This window comes from Callorhinus ursinus, unplaced genomic scaffold, assembly GCF_003265705.2.
Source record: "Callorhinus ursinus isolate GAN/ISIS: 27379988/994484 unplaced genomic scaffold, GSC_fseal_2.0 scaffold24, whole genome shotgun sequence".
In the NCBI taxonomy this organism is placed as follows: Eukaryota; Metazoa; Chordata; class Mammalia; order Carnivora; family Otariidae; genus Callorhinus; species Callorhinus ursinus.
In genome coordinates this window covers 8,275,779-8,297,458 of record NW_027397086.1, presented here as the reverse complement: position 1 = coordinate 8,297,458, position 21,680 = coordinate 8,275,779, and the positions used below count along the sequence as shown (strand labels likewise).

The following is a 21,680-nucleotide window of genomic DNA, read 5'->3' as shown; positions in this document are numbered from 1 at the left end:
ATGATTTTCTCCATGTGGGAAATTGAGAGCAGGTGCTGGATTCCCCAGCTATGTGGGATACTCCCAAAACCCATTTCTTTCTCACTCTATCCAGAATATCGGGTTGTGAACTACACAACTTGGGGGTGGACAGTCATGCTGGGAGAACAACAGCTAAGGCTGGGAATGAACATATCAAAGGAACACACATTTTATTAACTGCTTTGGGAACTCTGTCAGGAAATTACTCCGGAGCCACTGAGGTTGTCTCCCGTACTGATCACTTCAGCTGGCCTATGGGTACCACCAAGCTCTGTGCAGCTCACTCAGACACACCCATACCCAGTGACTGCCGCCTTGTGCATGCCTCTGAGGGCAAGAATGGTCAGAATGAGCCTTTGCAGATGGCCAGTGAGCATGCGTAGAAACTGGATTCCGTGGGATTGGGAGAAACCACATGCTTGAGCAGTCATCACCACCTTAGGGAAAGCAAATGCAATTGAAATCAACAGCAGACTGGATCAAGCAGAAAAAATTATTATGAAGTAGAAGACAGATTATTTAACGTTATCTAGTCTGAAAACAAAAAAATGAAAAAGAGTGAAGAAAGCCTACATGAACCATGGTATACCATAAAAATAATCTATGCATTTATAGTATACCAGAAGACGAAGAGAGGGGGAAATGGGTTGAAAGATTAGAGACCTAATGAATGAGAATTTCCCAAATTTGGAGAGAGATTTGGACACCTAAGTTCATAAAATTTATAGTTTTCCCCAAGATTTCAACCCAAAGCAATTCTTTCCAAGACACATTATAATAAAACTGTCTAAAAGACCGTTTTTAAAGCAGCAAGAGGAAAAAAAAAATCACATGACAAGGGAATCCTGGTAAGTCTGTTAGCAGATTTCTCAGCGGAAACCTTTCAGGCCAGAAGAGAGTGGAATGATACACTCAAAGTGCTGAAGAAACCAACCAAGAATATTTTATTCAGTAAAGTTGTCCTTCAGAAATGAAGGAGAGAGAAAGATATTCCCAAATTGAACTAAGGGAATTAATCATCATCAAACCTTACTAAAAATGCTGAAAGGTGTTCTTCAACCTGAGATGATAGAATACTAGCTAGTAAAATGAAAAACATGAAGATATAAAACACTGAAGAAGGTAAGTATGTAGTCAAAATCATGATACTCTGATACTGTAATATGGTGTGTTGATTAATTCTAGTATAAAGGTTAAAAGATAAAAGTATTAAAAATAACTATAGTGATAATGAATATACAATATAAAAAGTTAAATTTTTATATCAAAACCCTAAAATGTTGGGGGGGAGGGTGGAGTATTTGTATATGATTAAAGTTGATTAAAGTTGTTACAAACGTAAAATGTACTGTTATATCAGTAAGATTTTATGTAAGCCTCATGGTAACCACAAAGCAAAACCTACAATAGATAACATGAAAGATAAAAAGAAGGGAATCAAGGTATACCACTGGAAAATTTCATTTCACAAAGGAAGACAGGAAGAAAGCAACAAGGGAACTTTAAAACAATGAGAAAACAATAAAATAGCATCATAAGTTCTTACCTATCAATAATTACTTTAAATGCAAATGAATTCTATTCTCCAAATAACATAGTGCTAAGTGGATAAAAAATATGACCCCCACTATGCCTGTTAGAGACTCATTTCAGCCTTAAGGACACACACAGACTCAATGTGAAGAGATGGAACAGCAATTCCATGCAAATGGAAACCAAAAGAGAGCAAAGGTAGCTACACTGATACCAGACAAAATAGACTTTAAGTTAAAAACTATAAGAAGATCTTTTCCTCCCTGGCTGCTTGAAGCCTCGCTGCCATCATGAACGACACAGTAACTATCCAGACCAGGAAGTTCATGACTAACCGACTACTTCAGCAGAAACAGATGGTCATTGATGTTCTTCACCCTGGAAAGGCAACAGTACCTAAGACAGAAATTCGGGAAAAACTAGCCAAAATGTACAAGACCACACCAGATGTCGTATTTGTATTTGGATTCAGAACCCATTTTGGTGGTGGCAAGACAACTGGCTTTGGCATGATTTATGATTCCTTGGATTATGCAAAGAAAAATGAACCCAAACGCGGACTTGCAAGACATGGCCTGTATGAGAAGAAAAAGACATCAAGGAAACAGCGAAAGGAATGCAAGAACAGAATGAAGAAAGTCAGGGGGACTGCAAAAGCCAATGTTGGTGCTGGCGAAAAGTGAGCTGGAGATTGGACAACAGAAGGAGTAAAGATGCTGCAGTGGCTTTATCTGTGGTGGTTGTGCAGATTTTTCATGAGAGGATCAATAAACTAAGAATGTTAATAAAAAAACTATAAGAAGAAAAGGATATAATATAATGAAAAATGGGTCAATTCATCAAGAAGATATTTTTTACAATTTACAATTGTAAATATCTATGTATTGAGCATCAGAGTACCTAAATATATTAAGCAAAAGAAACAGATCTGAAGGGAGAAATAGACAATACAATGATAGGGAACTTTAGTACTCTATTTTAAACAATGGATCGATCATTTAGGCACAACATTAATAAGGAAACATTGGACTTGAACTATACCTTAGACCAAATGGACCTAACAGGCATAAATAGAACATTCTATCCAACAGCAACAGAATACTTACTCTTCTCAAGCATACACAGAACATTCTCCAGGATGGATCATATGTTAGGTCACAAAACAAATCTTATCAAATTGAAGACTGAAATTATGCCAAATATCTTTTCTAACCATAGAGGTATGAAGTTAGAAATTGGTAACAGGAGGAAAATGTGAAAATCACAAATATTTGGAAATTAAATAACATACTCATGAACAACCAGTGAATCAAAGAAGAAGAAAAAAGGGAAATCAAAAAATATCTTGAAACAACCAAAAACACAACATATTTCACATTCCACAATGCATATGTGGAATCTGAGCTAACCTCAAGTAAAATGGTGGTTGCCAGGGGCAGGAGGTGATGGTAGGTGAAACGAGGAGATGTTGGTCAAAGTACAAATTTCCAGTTGTGCAATTACTAGGTTTTGGGGATCTAATGTACAGCATTGGGATTATGATTAACAATATATTATATAATTGATTGAAAGTACCTAAGAGAATACATCTTAAATGTTCTCACCACATACACAGAAATGGTAATCATGTGAGTTGGTGGATGTAATAACCTTATTGTGGCAATCATTTCACAATATATACACATACCAAATCACGTATACCTTAATGTTTTATTTCAATTAAGTCTCAATAAAGTTGGAAAAATATGTAAAAAATAAAAGACCCACAGATTTTTTCATAAATAAAATGCGAGAAGTGTTTAAAATCTTTTTAAAAATGAACTATTACCACAATCATGAGGAAATATCAAAATAAGCTTAGTGGAAGAAGACAGACCAGCCCCCCCAAAATTCTCATATTGCACATTCTATTTATATATAATTCTAGAAGATGCAAAACCTGTCATCACAGAAAGCAGTTCAGTGGTTGCTTGGGTGTGTTGATGGGATGGGGAAGAAGAATGGGAGTACAGAGGGGCACAAGGAGTTTGGGGCATTGTGGATATGTGGTGTATATGTATGTGGTTGTGGTGTATACATATGCCAAAATTCACTAAAGTGCACACTTACATTATGTGCATTTGAATGTACATGTGCTTGCTTTGGCAGTACACATAGTAAAATTGGAACAATACAAAGAAGATTAGCATGGCCCCTGTGCAAAGATGACATATAATGTACATCAAGTATACCATAACAAATGTTTTTTTAAAGAAAGAATTAAACAATGTTTATTATTTTTACTTTTTTATTAAGTAGGCTCCACACCTAACATGGGGCTTGAAATCACCACCCTATGATCAAGAGTCACATGCTCTATGGGCTGAGCCAGCCAGACACTCCTAAAAGAAGGAATTAATAAACTTAAAGATCAGTAAAATATCCAAAGAACAGAAAGAAAAAACAATGAACAAAGCCTCAGAGAAAGATGAGATGTTATTAGCTGTAATAACATACTCATATATATATATATTTCAGAGGAGAGGAGAAAAATGAGCAGAAAAAATATTTGAAGAAATAATGTCTGAAAAGTCCCACATTTATTTATTGAAAAACAATACACATCTAAGAAGCTCACCATACTCTAAGATAAACTCAGAAAGATCCAAAAAAAAGGCATATCTTAGTAAAATGTTGAAAACCAAAGATGAGGGAAATCTTGAAACAAAAGAAAAATGATTCATTTCCTACAAGGGGAACTCAATAAGATTTACAGCTGACTTCTCAGCAGAAATAGTGGAAGCTTGAAGCCAATAGGATGACATTCTAAGTGCTCGAAGAAAAAACTGTCAACCAAGAATCCTAGCAAAACTGTTAGTCAAAACTGAAGATGAAATAAAAACTTTCTGAAATAAACAAAAACAGAATTTACTACTATCAGAACCACCTTACAAGAAATACTAAAAGAAGTTGTTCTGGCCAAAAGCAAGTGACCCCAAACAGTAATTTTAATCCATAGCACCAGTAAGGGTAACTGTGTAATAATAAAGACAGTATGAATACATTTTTTCTCTTTTGCATTATATATACAATATGTATATATTGTACCTATAACATACAGAAATATGATCTGTTTGCCAATCATAGAAAAACAAGGTAGGTCAGAGCAGAGCTGTATTACAGCTTAGTAAATGACTTAATATGGTAATTCAAAACTACAAGAGCCAATGAAGAGAACCAGGATTGATAAAATTAATATAACTAAATGTTTGTTTTCTCATCTTTTTTAAAAACACAGAATTAAGTAACAATTATAAAAATGTGTTGCTTTGTAATATAGATACAATATGTATAATAATACCATGGGGGGAATACTGCTGTATTTGAATAATTTTTTGTATCTTACTAGAATTAAGATAGTATAAATTAGAAAGTGATTCTAATAAATTAAGATATGTATGGCAAGTTCTGCAGCAACCACTAAGGTGGTGTGTGTATGTTTGTGTGTATCTATATCATTAAAGAAATGTTAATGCTATATTAGAAAATAATCACGAAATACTAAAAAAGCAGTAAAGGAATAAAGGAATGGAAAATACGTAAGATAGTTGCATAAAAAATAAAAAGCAAAATGGCACACCTAAATTGAACTATATCAATAACAAAATGGATTAAGCAATATAATAAAAAAGAAAACTGTCAGCAGTTGATAAAAAAAATATGATCTAACTGTATGCCCTTGGCAGGAGACACACATTAAATTCAGATACAAACATTTAAAATAAAAAGTTGGGAAAAGATCTATCATGCAGACGGTATGGGATAGAGCTTAAATGCGTATAGGAAAATTTCTACTTATAAATTCCTATATTATGAAAGAAGGAAAATCTCAAATCAGTAACCTCATGTTTCACCTTAAGACATTGGAAAAAGAAGAGCAAACTAAATGTAAAACAGGCCAAAGTAGGAAATAAAAGAGCAGAAATCAGTGAAACAGAAAAGTAATAGACAAAAATTAATAAAACAAGAACCTGGCTCTTTGAAAAGATCAACAAAATTGGCATCACTTTAGATTGACTAAGAAAAAAAACAGATTGCTAGAATTAGAACTGAAAGAGGGGACATTACTGCCAAATTTACATTAAATAGGATTATAAAGACCTATTAGGAATAGTAATATGCCAAAAAATTAGAGAATTTATTGAAATGGATACATTTCTAGGAAAATACTAATGAGACTTAGTGTGACTAGACCTATGACAAGAAGTTGAGTTAGTAATAAAAAATGTACCCACAAAGAAAGCTCAGGCCTAGATGGCTTTATTCCTGAATTCTACCAGGTGCTTAAATCAGAATACCAGTTCCTCGCAAACTCTCCCAAAAAATAGAAAAGGAGAGACTATTTTATCACTAAATCTATAAGGATGATGCTGTGCCAATGCCAAAATTAGAGACATCACAAGAAAACTACATGTCAGTATCTCTTAAATATGGACACGGAAGTCCTCAACAAAACACCAGCATACTTAATTCAGTATATGAAAAAGATTACATACCATGAGCAAGTGGGATTTATCCCAAGAATGTAAGTTTGGTTTAACAACTGAAAATGTGTGAATGTAATATAACATATCAGTGGAACCAAAAACAAAACCACATGATCATTTTCAGTAGGCACAGGAAAAACACCTTTTTATGAAAATGTAGAAGTAGAAAACAAATCAACTATGAATGGAACTTCTCAACCTGATTAACAGCATCTATGAAAAACTCACAGTGAAAATCATTTTTGCTGGTGAAAGAGTAGATTCTTTCCCCCTAAGTTCAGATTCAAGACTTGGTGTCTGCACTTGCAACCTCTGTTCAGCATTGTACAACAAGGGCAGTTAGGCATGCAAAAATAGAATATCCAGGTTGGAAAGAAGGAAGTAAAAACTATCTGTTTGCAGTTGACATGAATTTATATCTGGAAAACCCTATGAAATGTAAAAAATTATTAAATAAGTTCAGCAGGATTGCAGGATACAAGGTCAGTATACAAAAAAAATCAATTTTCTGTATGCTCACGATGAACGATCTTAAAGTAACAATGAAAAAACAATTTATGATAGCATGAAAAAGAATGAAATAGGGGCACCTGGGTGGCTCAGTTGGATAGGTGTCCAACTCTTGATCTTGGCTCAGATTTTGATCTCAGGGTCACGCATTGAAGCCCCACATTGGGCTCCACACTGGGCGTGGAGCCTACTTAAAAAAAAAAAGAAAGAAGAAATAGTGCTAAGTTAAACAAAAGTGCAAATCTTATACTTTGAAATCTGTAAAACATTGTTGAAAGACATTAAAGAAGATCTCAATAAATGGAAATTCATCCAGTGTTCATGGCTCAGAAGACTTACTGTTAAGGTGGCATTACTCAAACTGATCTACACATTCAGTGCAATCTATCAGAATCCTAGGTAACATCTTTGTAGACGTTTACATGCCAATTGTAAAATTCATTTTGGATTGCAAGGGACCTTGGGTAGGCCAAAATAATCTTGAAAATGAACAAAGTTGGAGGACTCAAACTTTGTAATTTCAAAACTTAGTATAAAGCAGTGGTAATCAAGACAGTGTAGTACTGACATAAAGATAGGTATATAGATAACTGGAATACATTTGAGAATTGAGAAATAGAACCATATTTCTGTGGTCAGCTGATTTAGACAAGGTTTACTAATGGCATTCAATTGGGAACGGGTTTTTTGTTTTTCAACAAATTGTGCTGGGACAACTGGATAGCCAGCCACACTCAAAAGAATGAAGTTGTACCCTTACCTCACACCATATACAAAAATTAGCTTAAAATGGATTACAGCCTTCAGTGTAAGAGCTAGAAATGTAAAGCTCTTAGAAGAAACGGGTAAATTTTCATGACTTCAGATTTCGCAGTGGATTCTTTGATAACCACACCAAAAGCATAAGCGACAAAGGAAGAAAGACAACCCACAGAATAAAGGCTAAACAACCTAAATGTTTATCAACTACTAAATGGATAAATGTGGTATACAATGGAATATTATTTGGTCATAAAAAGGAGTGAAGTACTGATACATGCTACAACATAGATGATCCTCAAAGACATGTTAAATAACAGGCAAGTCACAAAAGTCCACAAATTACATGGCTCTATTAATATGAAATGTTTAGAATAGTCAAATCTTTAGAGGCAGAGGATTGATTAGTTGTTGCTTTTTAGGTCTGGAATTATTAGGAGAAAGGAGAGTTGATACCTAACAGGATATGGTGGTGGTTGGTGTTTTGTTTTGTTTTGTTTTTTTGAGATGATGAAAATATTTTAAATTGACTTTGATGTTGATTGCACATATCTGTGAATATGCTTAAAACCATGAGTTATATCTGGCCTACTCCATGGAGAATGGGCAATAAAGAGACAAGCCTGATAGCAAGAAGAGCAGATGGAAGGCTGTTTTAGTCATTAAAGGGAGAGATAATATTGGCTTAAGATTAGAAGATGAACGTGGTCTGATTCAGGATATATTTTCAAGGTAGAACTGATAGGGTGGGCAATTTATATGTGGGATTTGAGACAAAGAAATAAATGATGATTCCTAGTTTTTGGCCTGAGCCGTTAGGTATATGGTAGTGCCATTTATTAAAATGGAAAGAGCTAGGACCAGGATTGGGTTAGAGGGATCAGAAGTTGAACATATTAAATTTGAGATGACTGTTATATGTCCATTTCTTGATGTCAAGTAGTTGATTGTGTGAGATTGATCCTCCGGAGCGACTGTGGCTGGCATCAACAGTATATAGATGGTATTTAAAGCTATGGGATTAGATGAGATCACCTACAGAGTGAGCGTAGAAACTGAAGAGTTGAGTGAAGAACTGATTCTTGGAGTACTTCAACATTGAGAGATGGAGATGAAGAGAAACCAGCAGAGAAGACTGAGAAGATATAAGTAGTGAGATATAAAGAAAACTAGGAGATTGGAATGCCTTGGAAGAGAGATGAAGAAAGTATTTCAAGAGAGCGGGAATAACCAGGTATGTTAGATTCTGCTGAGAGGTTGCTTTCGATGGTGACTAAAAAAAGACAGGAGAGACCTGGGTGATCCTTAAGAAGGGTATTTTTGTTTTTGTTTTTGCTTGCTTTTTTGTTTCAGGAGAGAGATGAGATCATTAACATTCGTGTGGGTTTTGTAGTAAATGGTAGATGAGGAAGAAGTGATAGTATAACAACTGTTTTAAGGATTTTTGCTAAAAAAAAAATATGGCATGGTAGGTGAAGAGGAATAGGGATTGCAGTGAGAGATTTTATGATAACAAATGCACCGATGGGAGTTATTCAGTAAAGAGGGGGACATTACTAGTACCAGGGAAGAGCCAAGTCTTTGATTAGGGAGAGAGGTTTCCTGTTGTGTGAGTGGAAGGGTTAGCCTAGGAACAGTTTCTGTAATAGGAAGGAAGACAGCATGAACAAGTACACATGCAAATAGGTCAGTTTTCTCTTTTTGGGTTTCTTTCACTTGAAAATTTTCTTGTTAATTTTTGAAGTATTGTTTGACTTGCTCTTCCTGTTTCTAATTTGATGAATCATTTATGGTAAATGGGAAGGACCCTCAGGGCTCCTCCAGAGAACTTTTATTCTTGCTCTGTCATCTGTCTTGTTTACTGAAAAGAAATTGAGCAATATGCTCTACAAATTTAAAATGTTTCCTCTATGTATTTTCAGTACATCTCTACAGTATATTGGCTTATTGTATGTAGAACTGGTAAGCGAAGAAAGTAATACAATTACTGTTCAGTCTATGAGATCAAAGTAAAGTATGATGGGATTACTGCAGCATGTTGCTCCGTGATGCTCACTCATCTTTTTGAAACTTTGTTTTTTCAGCTACTACTAGATTTTAAAATTGAAGTGGATTTAGGAAATACATTTAAAAGCCTGTCATTCTTCCATGCCAGAAGTCCTGAGTGTTTTGTTGACTATTCAGTTGACAGCTAGTAATCTACCAAATGCTGTTTTTTGGTACTGAGGCTGACAACTCCCATTTTTGGAAATATGACCTAGAAAACCCAAAAATGTCCCAATACAAAATATTTAGGAGAGCTGGATGAAATATAACAAACACCCTTTCATAACTCTATTCTTAAGAAAATAAAGAAATCCCAAAGGAACAAAAGCAAAGAGGGACACTGAAAGCCAAAACTAAACATAAAAGCCGACACTGGGGCTGTACTGGGGGGAGTTTGCTATTCTTTATGACCCATAGGTATGGGTTTTGATAGATAAATTGGGTAAGGGATAAGGCTTTGGGTTTTACAGAGAAGGGTGTTGGAAACTGAGATTTCCTTATATAGCACCTTCAGGGGATGATGCATCCTAATTGAAAGGATAGACTTGGAAAAGATAACTTACAATCACAGGAAGAAAATAAGGAAACTTAGCTTAAGTCTTTTTTTTTTTTAATTTTATTATGTTATCACCATACATTACATCATTAGTTTGTTTTTTTTTAAGATTTTATTATTTGACAGAGACACAGTGAGAGAGGGAACACAAGCAGGGGGAGTGGGAGAGGGAGAAGCAGGCTTCCCGCAGAGCAGGGAGCCCGGTGCGGGGCCCGATCCCAGGACCCTGGGATCATGACCTGAGCTGAAGGCAGACGCTTAACGACTGAGCCACCCAGGTGCCCCTACATCATTAGTTTTTGATATAGTGTTCCATGATTCATTGTTTGCATATAACACCCAGTGCTCCGTTCAGTACATGCCCTCTCTAATACCCATCACCAGGCTAACCCATCCCCCCACCCCCCTCCCCGCTAGAACCCTCAGTTGGTTTAGCTTAAGTCTTCTTAACATGGACATAGGTTTAGAGGGAAGTCTTGTTGAGAATTTGTACCCGTAGGCTTGCCTTCGGGTATTTGGGGTTTGAATTTACACTACCTGAATATTCCTGGGTTGGTAATACTTTTAGGGCACCTGACAGAGTCAGTTGCAGAACTACTCTGGAGGGACATGCCTGCCACCCAGGCTGCATGGTATTACCACAGATTACCCTAACAAAGAATATCAGATAATCCAAAATTTACAAAGAGCAAAGAACAGGCAAACCACAGCAGGATCAAATCTCACCAAAACTCGGGCATTTGAATTATTAGCTATAACTTTAAGATAAATATTTAAATGACTGAAGATTTGAAGAAAAATTTGAAAATATTAGAAATGAACAAAATTATCAAAAAATTTTAAAAGACCACGCAAACTTAGTGAAAATTAGAGCTAGTGAAGTTAAAGGTGCAACTGATGTGTTAAATAGATTAGACATGGCTGAAGAGAAAATCAGATACCTGCCAAATGAATCTGCAGAAGTTACTTGGAAAGTAGACTAGAATGGGAGAGGAGGAGTTACTTGAGATAATAGCTGAATATTTTCCAGAAGTGATAAGACAGAAATCCTCCACTTCAGGGAACAGTGTGAGTCCCAATCAGGATAACAGTGAAACTGGCAAACATCACAAAGAGAAGCTCTTAAAAGGCTGAATGAAAACAGAGATGAATTGGACATGGTTCCTATCTTCAAGATGCTTATAGCTTAGGGTAGGTGATAGTTGTTAGGATCCTTGTTGCAGTAGTGTGCACTAATCTTTTCTTTGTAACAAATTACCTCAGAATTGAGTGGCTTGAAACAATTTATTCTCATGATTTTGTCCATTGCATGGGTAGTTTTGCTGGTCTTGTTTTGGTTCATGTAACTTCACTGATCTGGTACATTGACTGGTGACTGGGCTGGATTGGGATGGTTGAATCTTTTAGTGTGGTCTTTAATCTTGGACTTCTTCACAGCAGCATGGTGGTCCTAGGGCAGACGTGGAAGCCGTAATGCATCTTTTAAGGCTAAGGCTTAGAGATTACAGGGTGTCACTTCTGCCACATTTTATTGGTCAAAGCAAGTCACAGGGCCAGTCCAGATTCTTGGGTTTAGGGAAATAGACTATACCTCTTGATGGAGGAGCTGTAGAGATATTGTGGCTGTATTTAATTTTCAACTTTAATAGATATATGCTACGGTAGAGATTAACAAAGGGTGCTATAGAACAGAGAGGATGGAAACCTATCTCAGCTTGGGGGAGGAGTCTGAGAAGCCTTCTTGGAGAAGACAATGCTTTAGTTAAGCCCTTTATAGAAAGGCTTTATGTGATGGTGTAGTTATAAAGAAAAAAAACAGGTATTTTTCTTCATAAAATGGTTTGACAACTCACATCAAAATCGGAGAACTTTTCATAAACTCAGAACATGTTGTATTTTCTTTACCTGACTCCTCTGGTGTAGGAATCTTATACCCTTAGTTCTTAACCAAAGATACTCTATAAATACTGGTTGGAGGTACATTGATGAGCTAATACTTCTTTGGTGGAAAGTTCAGTTAGAGGATTTAAAATTTTATTTTAATCTTTTTCTTCTTGAAAAATCCAATGGACATTATTTTAGTTGGAAACAAGTTGCCAAACCGTACTAAAATAGCTGATACAAAAGTCACTCCTTCTCACTTAGAATTGCCTAAACTAATCTTCTCAGTTTCTGATATTACTTGTTTTTAGTATCAGGTGATCTTGTCCTCTAATGCAGATCTTTTATTCAGCAAAGTAACTGAACCATGAACACACAGTTTAATTAAGGGGATCAGGGCGATGGCGGGGAGACACATAAGTAACCATGTCATCGTGATAAAATTCATCAAGTGCTAGAATGTAGGTATGAACAGAATTATATGACAGTCTAACTTTTGCCTAGAAGAGCAAAGCATAGGTAACAATTTAGCAAAACCTTAAAGAATGATTAAGAATTACTCAAGTGAGTCTGTAATGTGTAGAAAGATCAAGAGAATTATAAAGGGCCTAGGGTCAGGAGCATTGCATATAGTAGAATTAAATGTACTTGCTTTTCTTTTTCTCCCAAATAGCCTTTTTTCTTTTGTTTTCTGAAGTTATAAAAATAATGTGTGCTTGATACAGAAAATTCAGACAATAAGAAAAGTTAAGTAAAACCCAGTCATAATCCCATTACTTTGCAACACAGTCACAAATACTTTGGGTCTGTCTTCAGTTGACTTTTTAGGATGAGTTCACAAGGTACTCTTCCTTCTCCTTTCCCTTTTTAAATTAATGTTAATAATTCCTCATGGTAATTTAGGTTGTTTTTCTGGTCATTCCTTCACACAGTAAGATAAAGAGATGGATACTCAAAACAGCTGCAGTTTATAAATGAGGCACAAAGTAATTTAGTGATTTATCAAAGATCACAGAACAAGTATGTGAGTGGATTTGAGATTAGTAAGGATACTTTTCCAGGATCCAAATGGGACTTCTGGTTATTTTGTGCCTTGCTTTCTGATAAAACTGAGCTTTATATACTTGTTTCAAAATGCCTTAGTTTTTACACCGAAGCTGAGTAAAATTACTGTCAACCATTGTCATTTATATTTTCATTACAGTCTGACACAAGTAGTGGAACTGTAGGTCATCAAAATTTGTCTTTAATTTTCTGATCGTCTATGATTTTCTCAAGTGCACACTGTTACTTCCTAAGCATGCTTTCTTGAAGACAAAATTTCTACTGTAAAAAGATCCCAAACTGCCTAAGGTAGCTTTGGATAACTGTCAAATCAAATGGGACCTGGCTGGTATTGTTGCGGTGACAGGAAACAGGGGCTATAAAGTTAGGAGTAGAAAATTAACACCAGGAAATGACTCTGGCTGTTGCCTTTGAAACATTTTGTCCCTTGCTTCTATAAATGCAGTTTTGCTCTTAAGGAAATAGACCTGTAGCCACTTCTACCATATAAATTATTACTTTTATTTGATATATTTAGAAAGGACAGATGTTATTCCAGTAATGGGTCTTTCACATAAATAGGTGTGTTCTTAGTTTTCTCTGGATAATGGAAAGTAGAACAAATACTTTTTTTTTTTTAACTTATTATTTGTTTTTTTCAAACCTCAACTCCAGTAGGTGGGTCAGAGTTTATTTAGAAATAGCTGAAAGTGGGGGGCAACTTGCTGGCTCAGTTGGTAGAGCATGCGACTCAATCTCAAGGTTGTAAGTTCAAGCCCCACGTGTAGGGGCTGGGTGTAGAAATTAACTTAAAAATAAAATTTTTTTTTTTAATAGCTGAAAGTGGGGTAAGGAGATACTGATTGTATGCTTACTAATTGGCAGGTACTGTGATGTGAGAAATGAGATAATTCCTGTAAAAATTACATACAGTGCCTGAATTATAAACAGTAAATGTCCTGTAATCATATTATTATTGTGTCATTGAACCCTCATGACATGATAGTCCTGTGAGATAGACATTAACACCTTCATTTTAGAGATGAGGCAATTGTGGCTCCCAGGGGTTAATTAGCCCAGAGCCAACAGAGTTAGTGTCAGAGCCATGTCCCAAACTCAGCTCTGTCTTACTGTGGAGCTCAAGTAGGACTACTAAGTACAGCTCCACAGGCTATACTCCGTACAGCCAACCCTTAAGGGGTTGCTGTTCACATGGTCTGTATGTGAATGGTGCCCCCTGGAGATGTGTCACAAGCCAACTCTTATCCCCAGTTTTTACTACCACCCTGCTTTGTAAGCAGAATTATGAATAAATCATTCATCATGCAGTCTCTGTCCTTGCAGATATTTATGTTTGTGTTTACAATAGCTGCTAAATTGGCTACTTTATATTTACTGTTTTTTTCTCTCAATTTGGGACTGTTTCTTCAAGTACTCTCCCCTCCTTCTCTTACTCTAGTTTACATGGAGATGGACACAAATCTAAATATGGCCCTTGTATTATCCGTACATATAATCCTGTCTTTATAGAAGGCTTATGTAAAATGAACATAAGCTGTCCTGTGGTATTACCTATGCAGAGAGAAGAAGGAAAAAAATGCACAATTGAGCAAGGATCAGTAGGATTTATGAGTAATGTGGGAATGAGAGGAGTGAAGGGTGATTTTGCTCTTTCATTGGCCCACTAAGTGGATAGTAGTGCAATTCACTAATTAAAAAAAAAAAGCAGAGGTGGCACCAGGCTGGCTCAGTCGGTACAGCATGATCTTGGGGTTGTGTGTTCGAGCCCCGCACTGGGCATGGAGCTTCATTAAAAAAAATAAAAAGGATACAGGAGGAGGCTCAGACAGTGATTTAAGTTGGACACACCAAGTTTGGGGTATCTGGCTGAAGATTTCTCTCTTCTTCTCAACTGTAGACAGTTGAGGAAGGGGTTGTAGTTACATATTAGGGATTGTTTGTGTATCTTGGCAGCAGATGAGGTGGGCACAGGAGAGTCTGTAAAATGAGGTTATTATCAAAAACAAAACCATGGATGAAAAAACGAACAGTGTGTTCTCAAATTGCATCTTTCGAAGAAACCATGTTTTTTTTTATTTTTTAAAAAATAGACTGTTTTTTAGAGCAGTTTTAGGTTCATAGCAAAATTGAGAAGAAGGTACACCGATTTCTCATTTAACCCTTCTCCTTTCACATATGCATAGCCTTCGCCACCATGAATATCTCCTTTCTATTTTAAGTTGATTGAGGTAAAATTTACACACAGTAACATGCAGCCCTTTTAGGTGTACAGTCCTATAAGCTTTAGTGAGTGCAAACTCTTATATAATAACCACCAGCACCACAATTAAGATGCAGAATATTTTTATCACTCCAGAAGGTTCCTTTGTGCTTCTTTTTCGTCCATCCTCTTATCTCTTTCCCAGCTCCTGGCAACCAATGATCTGATTTCTGTCCCTGAAGTTGTGCTTTTCCAGGATGCTGTATAAATGTAATCTTACAGTATGGTGTAGCCTTTTATGTCTGGCTTATTTTACTTGGAATAATCCATGCTATTGCATGTATTAATTCATCCCTTTTTATTGCTGAGTAGTATTCCATTGTATAGATATATGGAAGTTTTGTTTATCCACTAAGCAGTTGATAAACACTTATATTCAGTTTTTGGTGATTATGAATAATACTGCTATAAACATTCACAGTCAGGACATATGTTTTAATTTTCTTGGGTAAATACCTAGGACTGAGTCATATGGTAAGTGTATATTTAACTATAAAATTTACAAAAAACAGCTGAAGTGAGTCTACCATTTTGCATTCCCACCAGCAGTGTATGAGAGTTTTTCAGTTATGACGTGTCTTTGCCAATCCTTGGTATTGTTAGCATTGTTTTGAATGTAATTTTAGCCAATCTTATAGGTATATGAAGGCATCCTAGGGCGGTTTCAGTTTCTCTAATGGCTAATGAATTGAGTTTCTCTCACGTGCTTATTAGTTAACCATCTGTATACCTTTGGTGAAATGCCCATTTTTTTAAATTGGGTTGCTTGTTTCCTTATTGAGTTATAAGACATTCTGGATATAAATCCTTCATCAGATACATATTCTCCAAGTCTTGTGGCTTATGTTTTCATTCTCTGAAGTGTCTTTTGAGCAGAAGTTTCTAGTTTTGATAAAGCACATTTTATCATTTTTTTAAAGATTTATTTTTATTTTAGAGAGCAAGAGCATAGGGGAAAGGGGCCGGGGGAGAGGGAGAGAGAGAGTCTCAAGCAGACTCCGTGCTGAGTGCAGAGCCTGAAGCAGGGGCTCAATCTCACAACCCTGAGATGTGACCTGAGTCAGAACCAGGAGTCGGATGCTTAACCGACTGTGCCACCCAGGCGCCCCTATCATTTTTTTTTCTTTTATGCTACTTTTTGTGTCACTAAAAATCTCTGTGTTCCAGGATTTTCATAGGTTTTTTCCTTTTTTTCTGTAAGTTTTATGACTTTAGGATTTACATTTAGACCTGTGATCCATTTTGCATTAATTTTTGTATGTGATGTGAAGTATTGGCTGAGCTTCATGTTTTTGCATAGGCATGGATGTCAAGTTAATTGTTCCAGTCCCATTTCTTTTATTCTCTTTCTCCATTAAATTATCTTCTCAACTTTATTGAAACCAATTGGCCATATATGTGTCAGTCTATTTCTGGATTCTGTTTTGTTCCATTGATCTGTTTGTCTACCCTTTGACTAATATTGCAGTGTGTTATTTTAGAGATGATTGTGTTATCTGTTAAGAATGCTGTTGGCAGGGCACCTGGGTGGCTCAGTCGTTAGGCATCTGCCTTCGGCTCAGATCATGATCCCAGGGTCCTGGGATCGAGCCCCGTATCCGGCTCCCTGCTCGGCAGGGAGCCTGCTTCTCCCTCTCCCACTCCCCCTGCTTGTGTTCCTTCTCTCACTGTGTCTCTCTCTGTCTCTGTCAAGTAAATACATAAAAATCTTAAAAAAAAAAAAAAAAAAGAATGCTGTTGGCATCAGGGAACAGAAAACCGTATTAATAGTGGGTTTATTTTCTGTTACAACACGAAGTATAGCGATAAGTAGTTGTTGGTTTGTTTAAGCTATTCATCAATACCAGGAGTCAATAAACTACAGTCTGCTGGTCTAATCTGGCCTGCCAACTGTTTTGTAAATCACCTGTGGCGGTTCTTCAAAATGCATATGCCCAGGCTCTACCTCTGAGACTGATTTACTTGTTAGGTTGGGACCTGAGAGGACGGAGGGAGGAGCACATATTTGAATTTTAACATGCTTCCTGGTAATATTTGTTATTATGCTGTGTAGTTATGGTTAAGAACACTTCCCCCTAAATACTTCAACATGCACTTCATTAAATAGTTTCATTTTATTTACAGCTATTTTTTTTTTAGGTATGCACAATGATATATGCACATTTTAGGCAAACATTCTCCGAGTTTTGACAAATGTGCACAGTTGTTTAATGGAGACTCCGATCAAAATTACATTACTATTATCCCAAAATGTCTCATGTTCCTCAATCTGCCCTCTTACCCAACATGCAGAGACAGCTACTACTCTGATTTTTTCCACCATGGATGAGTTTTGCCTGTTCTGGAACTTCATAGAGTTGGAACCATACAGTGCATACTGCGTTACGCAAGGCTTCTCTCATGCAGCATGTTTTAGAGATTTACCCATGGTGTTGCTTGTGTCACGAATTTGTTCCTTTTTGTTGTTGAGCAACACTCCATTTGTTAAATGTACCACAGTCTGTGTATCCATTCCCCAAGATCAATATCTGGAATAAAGCTGCCACGAACATTCAAAAAAAAAAAAAAAAACCCATTAACCTAAAGTTAAGTTCTTAGAGCATGGTCCCCAGACTAGCAGTATCACCATCTCCTGGAAACTTTTTAAAAATGCAGATTATCAGGTCCACCCAGACTCACTGAATTGGAATTCATTTGGGGCCCAACAGTTTGTGTCTTAAAAGTTCTCCAGGTGCTTCTGATGCATGCCAAAGTTTGAGAACCCTGAAAGGCATTGCTGAATGTTTCCTAGATAAGCCTAGGGAAAACTGTCTTTAAAAAAAAGCGAACAACGGATGAGTGCCTGGGTGGCTCAGTTGGTTAAAGGTCTACCTTCAGCTCAGGTCATGATCCTAGGGTCCTGGGATCGAGTCCCACATCAGGCTCCCTGCTCAGTGGGGAGTCTGCTTCTCCCTCTCCATTTCCCCCCTGCTCATGATCTCTCTCTCATTCACTCTCTCTCTCTCTCTCTCTCAAATAAATAAGATCTTTAAAAAACAAACAGGGTTCCTCGCTAGCTAAGTCAATCAAGCATGCAGTTCTTGATATCAGGGTCATGAGTTCAAGCCCCATGTTGGGCATAGAGATTACTTAATAAAAAAAATATTTTTAAATAAAACAAAAACAACGAAGAAAACTGGTTTAAGTATGTATATTATTATGTCACAGACAGTAATTTTGAAATTAAATTGAAGGTTCACAAATCTAACATAATTGTTGAGTACTGTATTGACCCTAATCATCCAAAGCATATGTTGCATTGCTGTCTTTAAACAGCTTTTAAAAATCAGCATGTTTGTGTGTATACATTTCTTTTTCCTAGTCTTTAAGGAAGAGTTGAGGAAGTAGAAGGCAGTTCTTATGTTTATAGACTTTATAAACGAAAGAAGAATGCAAGATAAACATGTATAAACACAAAATATAAGCATATAAACATGTTTTCTTTCAGGCTTAGGTGTATTTTTATTGATGAATATATGAAAATGTAGGCACCCTATCCAACAGGAAACGTGAGCTTAATTACCCTATAAACCAAAGAACAAAACAGTACTTTGTAACATGTAAAATATAATGTCTTCTCTTTGATTTAGTTTGCTCTTTTGGTGATAGTCTCCCCAGTTATTACTAATTACACAAACATGGAGTCTAATATCTTTTTTCCATCTGTCTTCAGGAAGCTGTAACTATCCTACTTATGTTCTTTTTCCCCTTAGAAAACAGTTTAGGTTCAATTAGACTATCTTTTGTTTACTGCAGGTGATAGAGTAATTGCTCTCCAGTTCTGAAAGAATGAGAGGGTAATTGGAACTAAGCTGTGGTTTGTTTTTTTGATGACTTAAAAAACTTCTGAAAGAAGAAATTTGCATTCATGGATGTGTAGGATCAGGCGTAACAAACAATTAAAATTACTTGACCCACTTGTAGTTCCATTAGCAGTAACTGTAAACATAAAATGAAGTTCAGGGAAATAGACATTGTCACTGAAGCCACAAGGCTGAACACCTGTGTGGCCCTTATTTCCAAGGCAAGAGTAGCTGACATGTTAGATTTCGTTGGGAAAATGTCAGCAAAAAAGACTTAAGACTGTTTCTCAGTTATAATTTACAGCCAAAGGAACTTGAAGCTTATAGAGTTATAAAAAAATGTTTGAACTGAGTTCTTTGATAGTCCAGAGGTATGTCTGTTATTATTGGAATTTTGCTTCTATCTTTTGTGTTGATTTGACTGGAAGGACCTCATTTCTTTTTAAAACAGTCTCCTAGCCCCACCCATTTTACCTTTTTGTCAGGTTTTAGTCTTCAGAAAGCCTCCTAAATCAGCCCCCTTTCTTCATCATGACTTTTTCTAACTTGTTTTGTTAAATTTTTTTTAGTGTTTCTTGAATAAGCATTTAGTGACAATACTGGGTTTTGTCACTTGTGGTTTTCCTTAACATCGGTCAGTCTTCACTTGATTTTGCACTTGTTTACTTCCTTATTGAGCAACTAATAATAAACCATCATGACTCTAGAAAAACACTTGACACTGAAATGGAATGCTTCTCCTCAGGCCATTTTATACATACCAGCTTTATTCAGGTGCCTCAGAACTTTAAGAAACTGTTCATATCAAAGGAGTCTCCCTTAGAATTACAAGAGACTGACTTTTATATAGTAGGAGTGGTAAAATACATGTGAAAATTTATTACCTAATCACTCTGTTTCTATGATAACTTTTGCAAGCAAACACATTTTCCCTGTTTCTTAAAGATTAAAGCCGCCCCTAAAGATACGCCTCTTAACAGATTATTTCTTACCAGACAAGTAAGATTACAGATATTTTAATTGTTAGTTGAGGCCACTGTAGAAAAGTTTCAGGAACGCTGTCACATACATTTCTGGGCAATAATCTCAAATTCACTATACACTTTTTCCATGAAAAAAGAATTAAGAGAGCAGCTGCAGCTCTTATTTATTGCAGATCCTGATTTATTCTGTTTTTGAAAAACATTCAGAAGATATCTTTGTATCAAAAGAAATGCTGATGATTTTCTCTAGAATACGGACCCATTTGAATTAGTACTGGCCTTTCTTTCTCACTTTGCTGATTGTGTGTATTTGTGACCCTTAGATTATAGGGAATGGAAGTGAGCAGCAGCTGCAAAAAGAGCTAGCAGATGTGCTGATGGATCCTCCAATGGACGACCAGCCAGGGGACAAGGAACTTGTGGAAAGGTCGCAACTGGATGGTGAAGGAGATGGACCTCTTTCTAACCAACTCTCAGCTTCATCCACCATTAACCCTGTGCCATTAGTAGGGCTCCAAAAACCAGAGATGAGCTTGCCAGTGAAACCTGGACAAGGAGGTTAGGACTGCTGCATTGCTTGCTTAACTGAAGGTTATTGTTTTTAATATGTGAGTGCCTACTCTATACTAGGTTTGATTCAGAGCAAGCAAAAACCATTATCTGTGTTTTCTAGAATGTTCAGATTCTAGATTTAGGAGGATGTGAGAAGGGTAGGTATATGTACCATTCTCATTTCCCTTTAAATGTATGTCATTGATATCAAAGGAAGAGATAACAGCAGTTAAATGACATTGAGGAAGTCTTATTTCAGAACGTTTCAAGATTTTTCCAAGGAAGAAGGAATTTGAGTACAGTGTTGGAGATGTGGAGGAGTAATGCTAGGGGAAGAGATATTTGCTGCAGGTTTGTATAGATAGCTCTTTGGGAGTAGTTGCCAGGTTTTTTTAAAAGGGAGCCAAAAGGCACCACAGAAGAGGAGGAATAGGGGAATTATAAAGGCTCATTGGGAAAAATAGAGTGTTAAAACTATGCAGCTTTATTGGGAAAGGGGAACCACGGGTATTGGGAGAACATTAAGTGGCTAAGATGATGAATGAGAGAAATAAAGCGATACAGATCAGGAAGAAGACAGAGATAGGATTTTTCACAGTGGCAAAATGCTAAATATATTTTTGACCTAAATGTAAATTATAAAGTCAAAACAAATTAGAAGAGGCAAAAATGTAAATCAGATCTAACTGCAGATCACATTTTAGATTTGGGAATGACAGTAAAGCAATCCCTAAAAATTTTGGTGTTAGTGACAGTTTTAATGTGAAATTTCTGGCTTTAATGGGCAGTTCTTCTGGGGCAATGACATATTATCTCATTAGTTCTTAATTGTAGACCTAAGTGTAACTTTTAGGTTTTTACTTGGTATTCATGTCAACAAAATACTAAAATGAAAGTAACTTTCCATTACCATTTCTTTCAGATTCTGAAGGGTCAAGTCCTTTCACACCAGCTGCTGATGAGGACAGTGTAGTTTTCAGCAAACTAACTTATTTAGGCTGTGCCTCAGTAAATGCTCCCAGGAGTGAAGTGGAAGCCTTAAGGATGATGTCCATCTTAAGAAGCCAGTGTCAGATTTCCCTAGATGTAACCCTGTCAGTGCCGAATGTATCTGAAGGAACTGTGAGGTAAGACCAGTTTCTTGAA

The 21,680-nt window shown here is 36.4% G+C and overlaps 1 protein-coding gene and 1 pseudogene across 6 annotated transcripts in view; both read left to right on the top strand.

The window, feature by feature from the left end:
- Positions 1-21,680, top strand: part of RABGAP1 (RAB GTPase activating protein 1) — a 156,967-nt gene that overhangs the window by 26,405 nt on the left and 108,882 nt on the right. For 4 of the 6 annotated variants that reach the window (XR_012382200.1, XM_073905768.1, XM_025888529.2 and 1 more), the window contains 2 exons: positions 20,306-20,540; positions 21,457-21,661. Coding sequence is in view for 5 of the 6 variants with exons in the window: in XM_073905768.1 (XP_073761869.1) it covers positions 20,306-20,540; positions 21,457-21,661 (440 nt within the window). In the remaining variant the exon portion in view is untranslated. Of the gene's footprint in view, positions 1-8,289; positions 8,584-20,305; positions 20,541-21,456; positions 21,662-21,680 lie in introns of all 6 variants that reach the window. The other 2 variants (XM_025888531.2, XM_025888532.2) reach the window with 2 other exon arrangements.
- On the top strand, positions 3,687-3,799 carry LOC112836798 (U6 spliceosomal RNA; annotated as a pseudogene).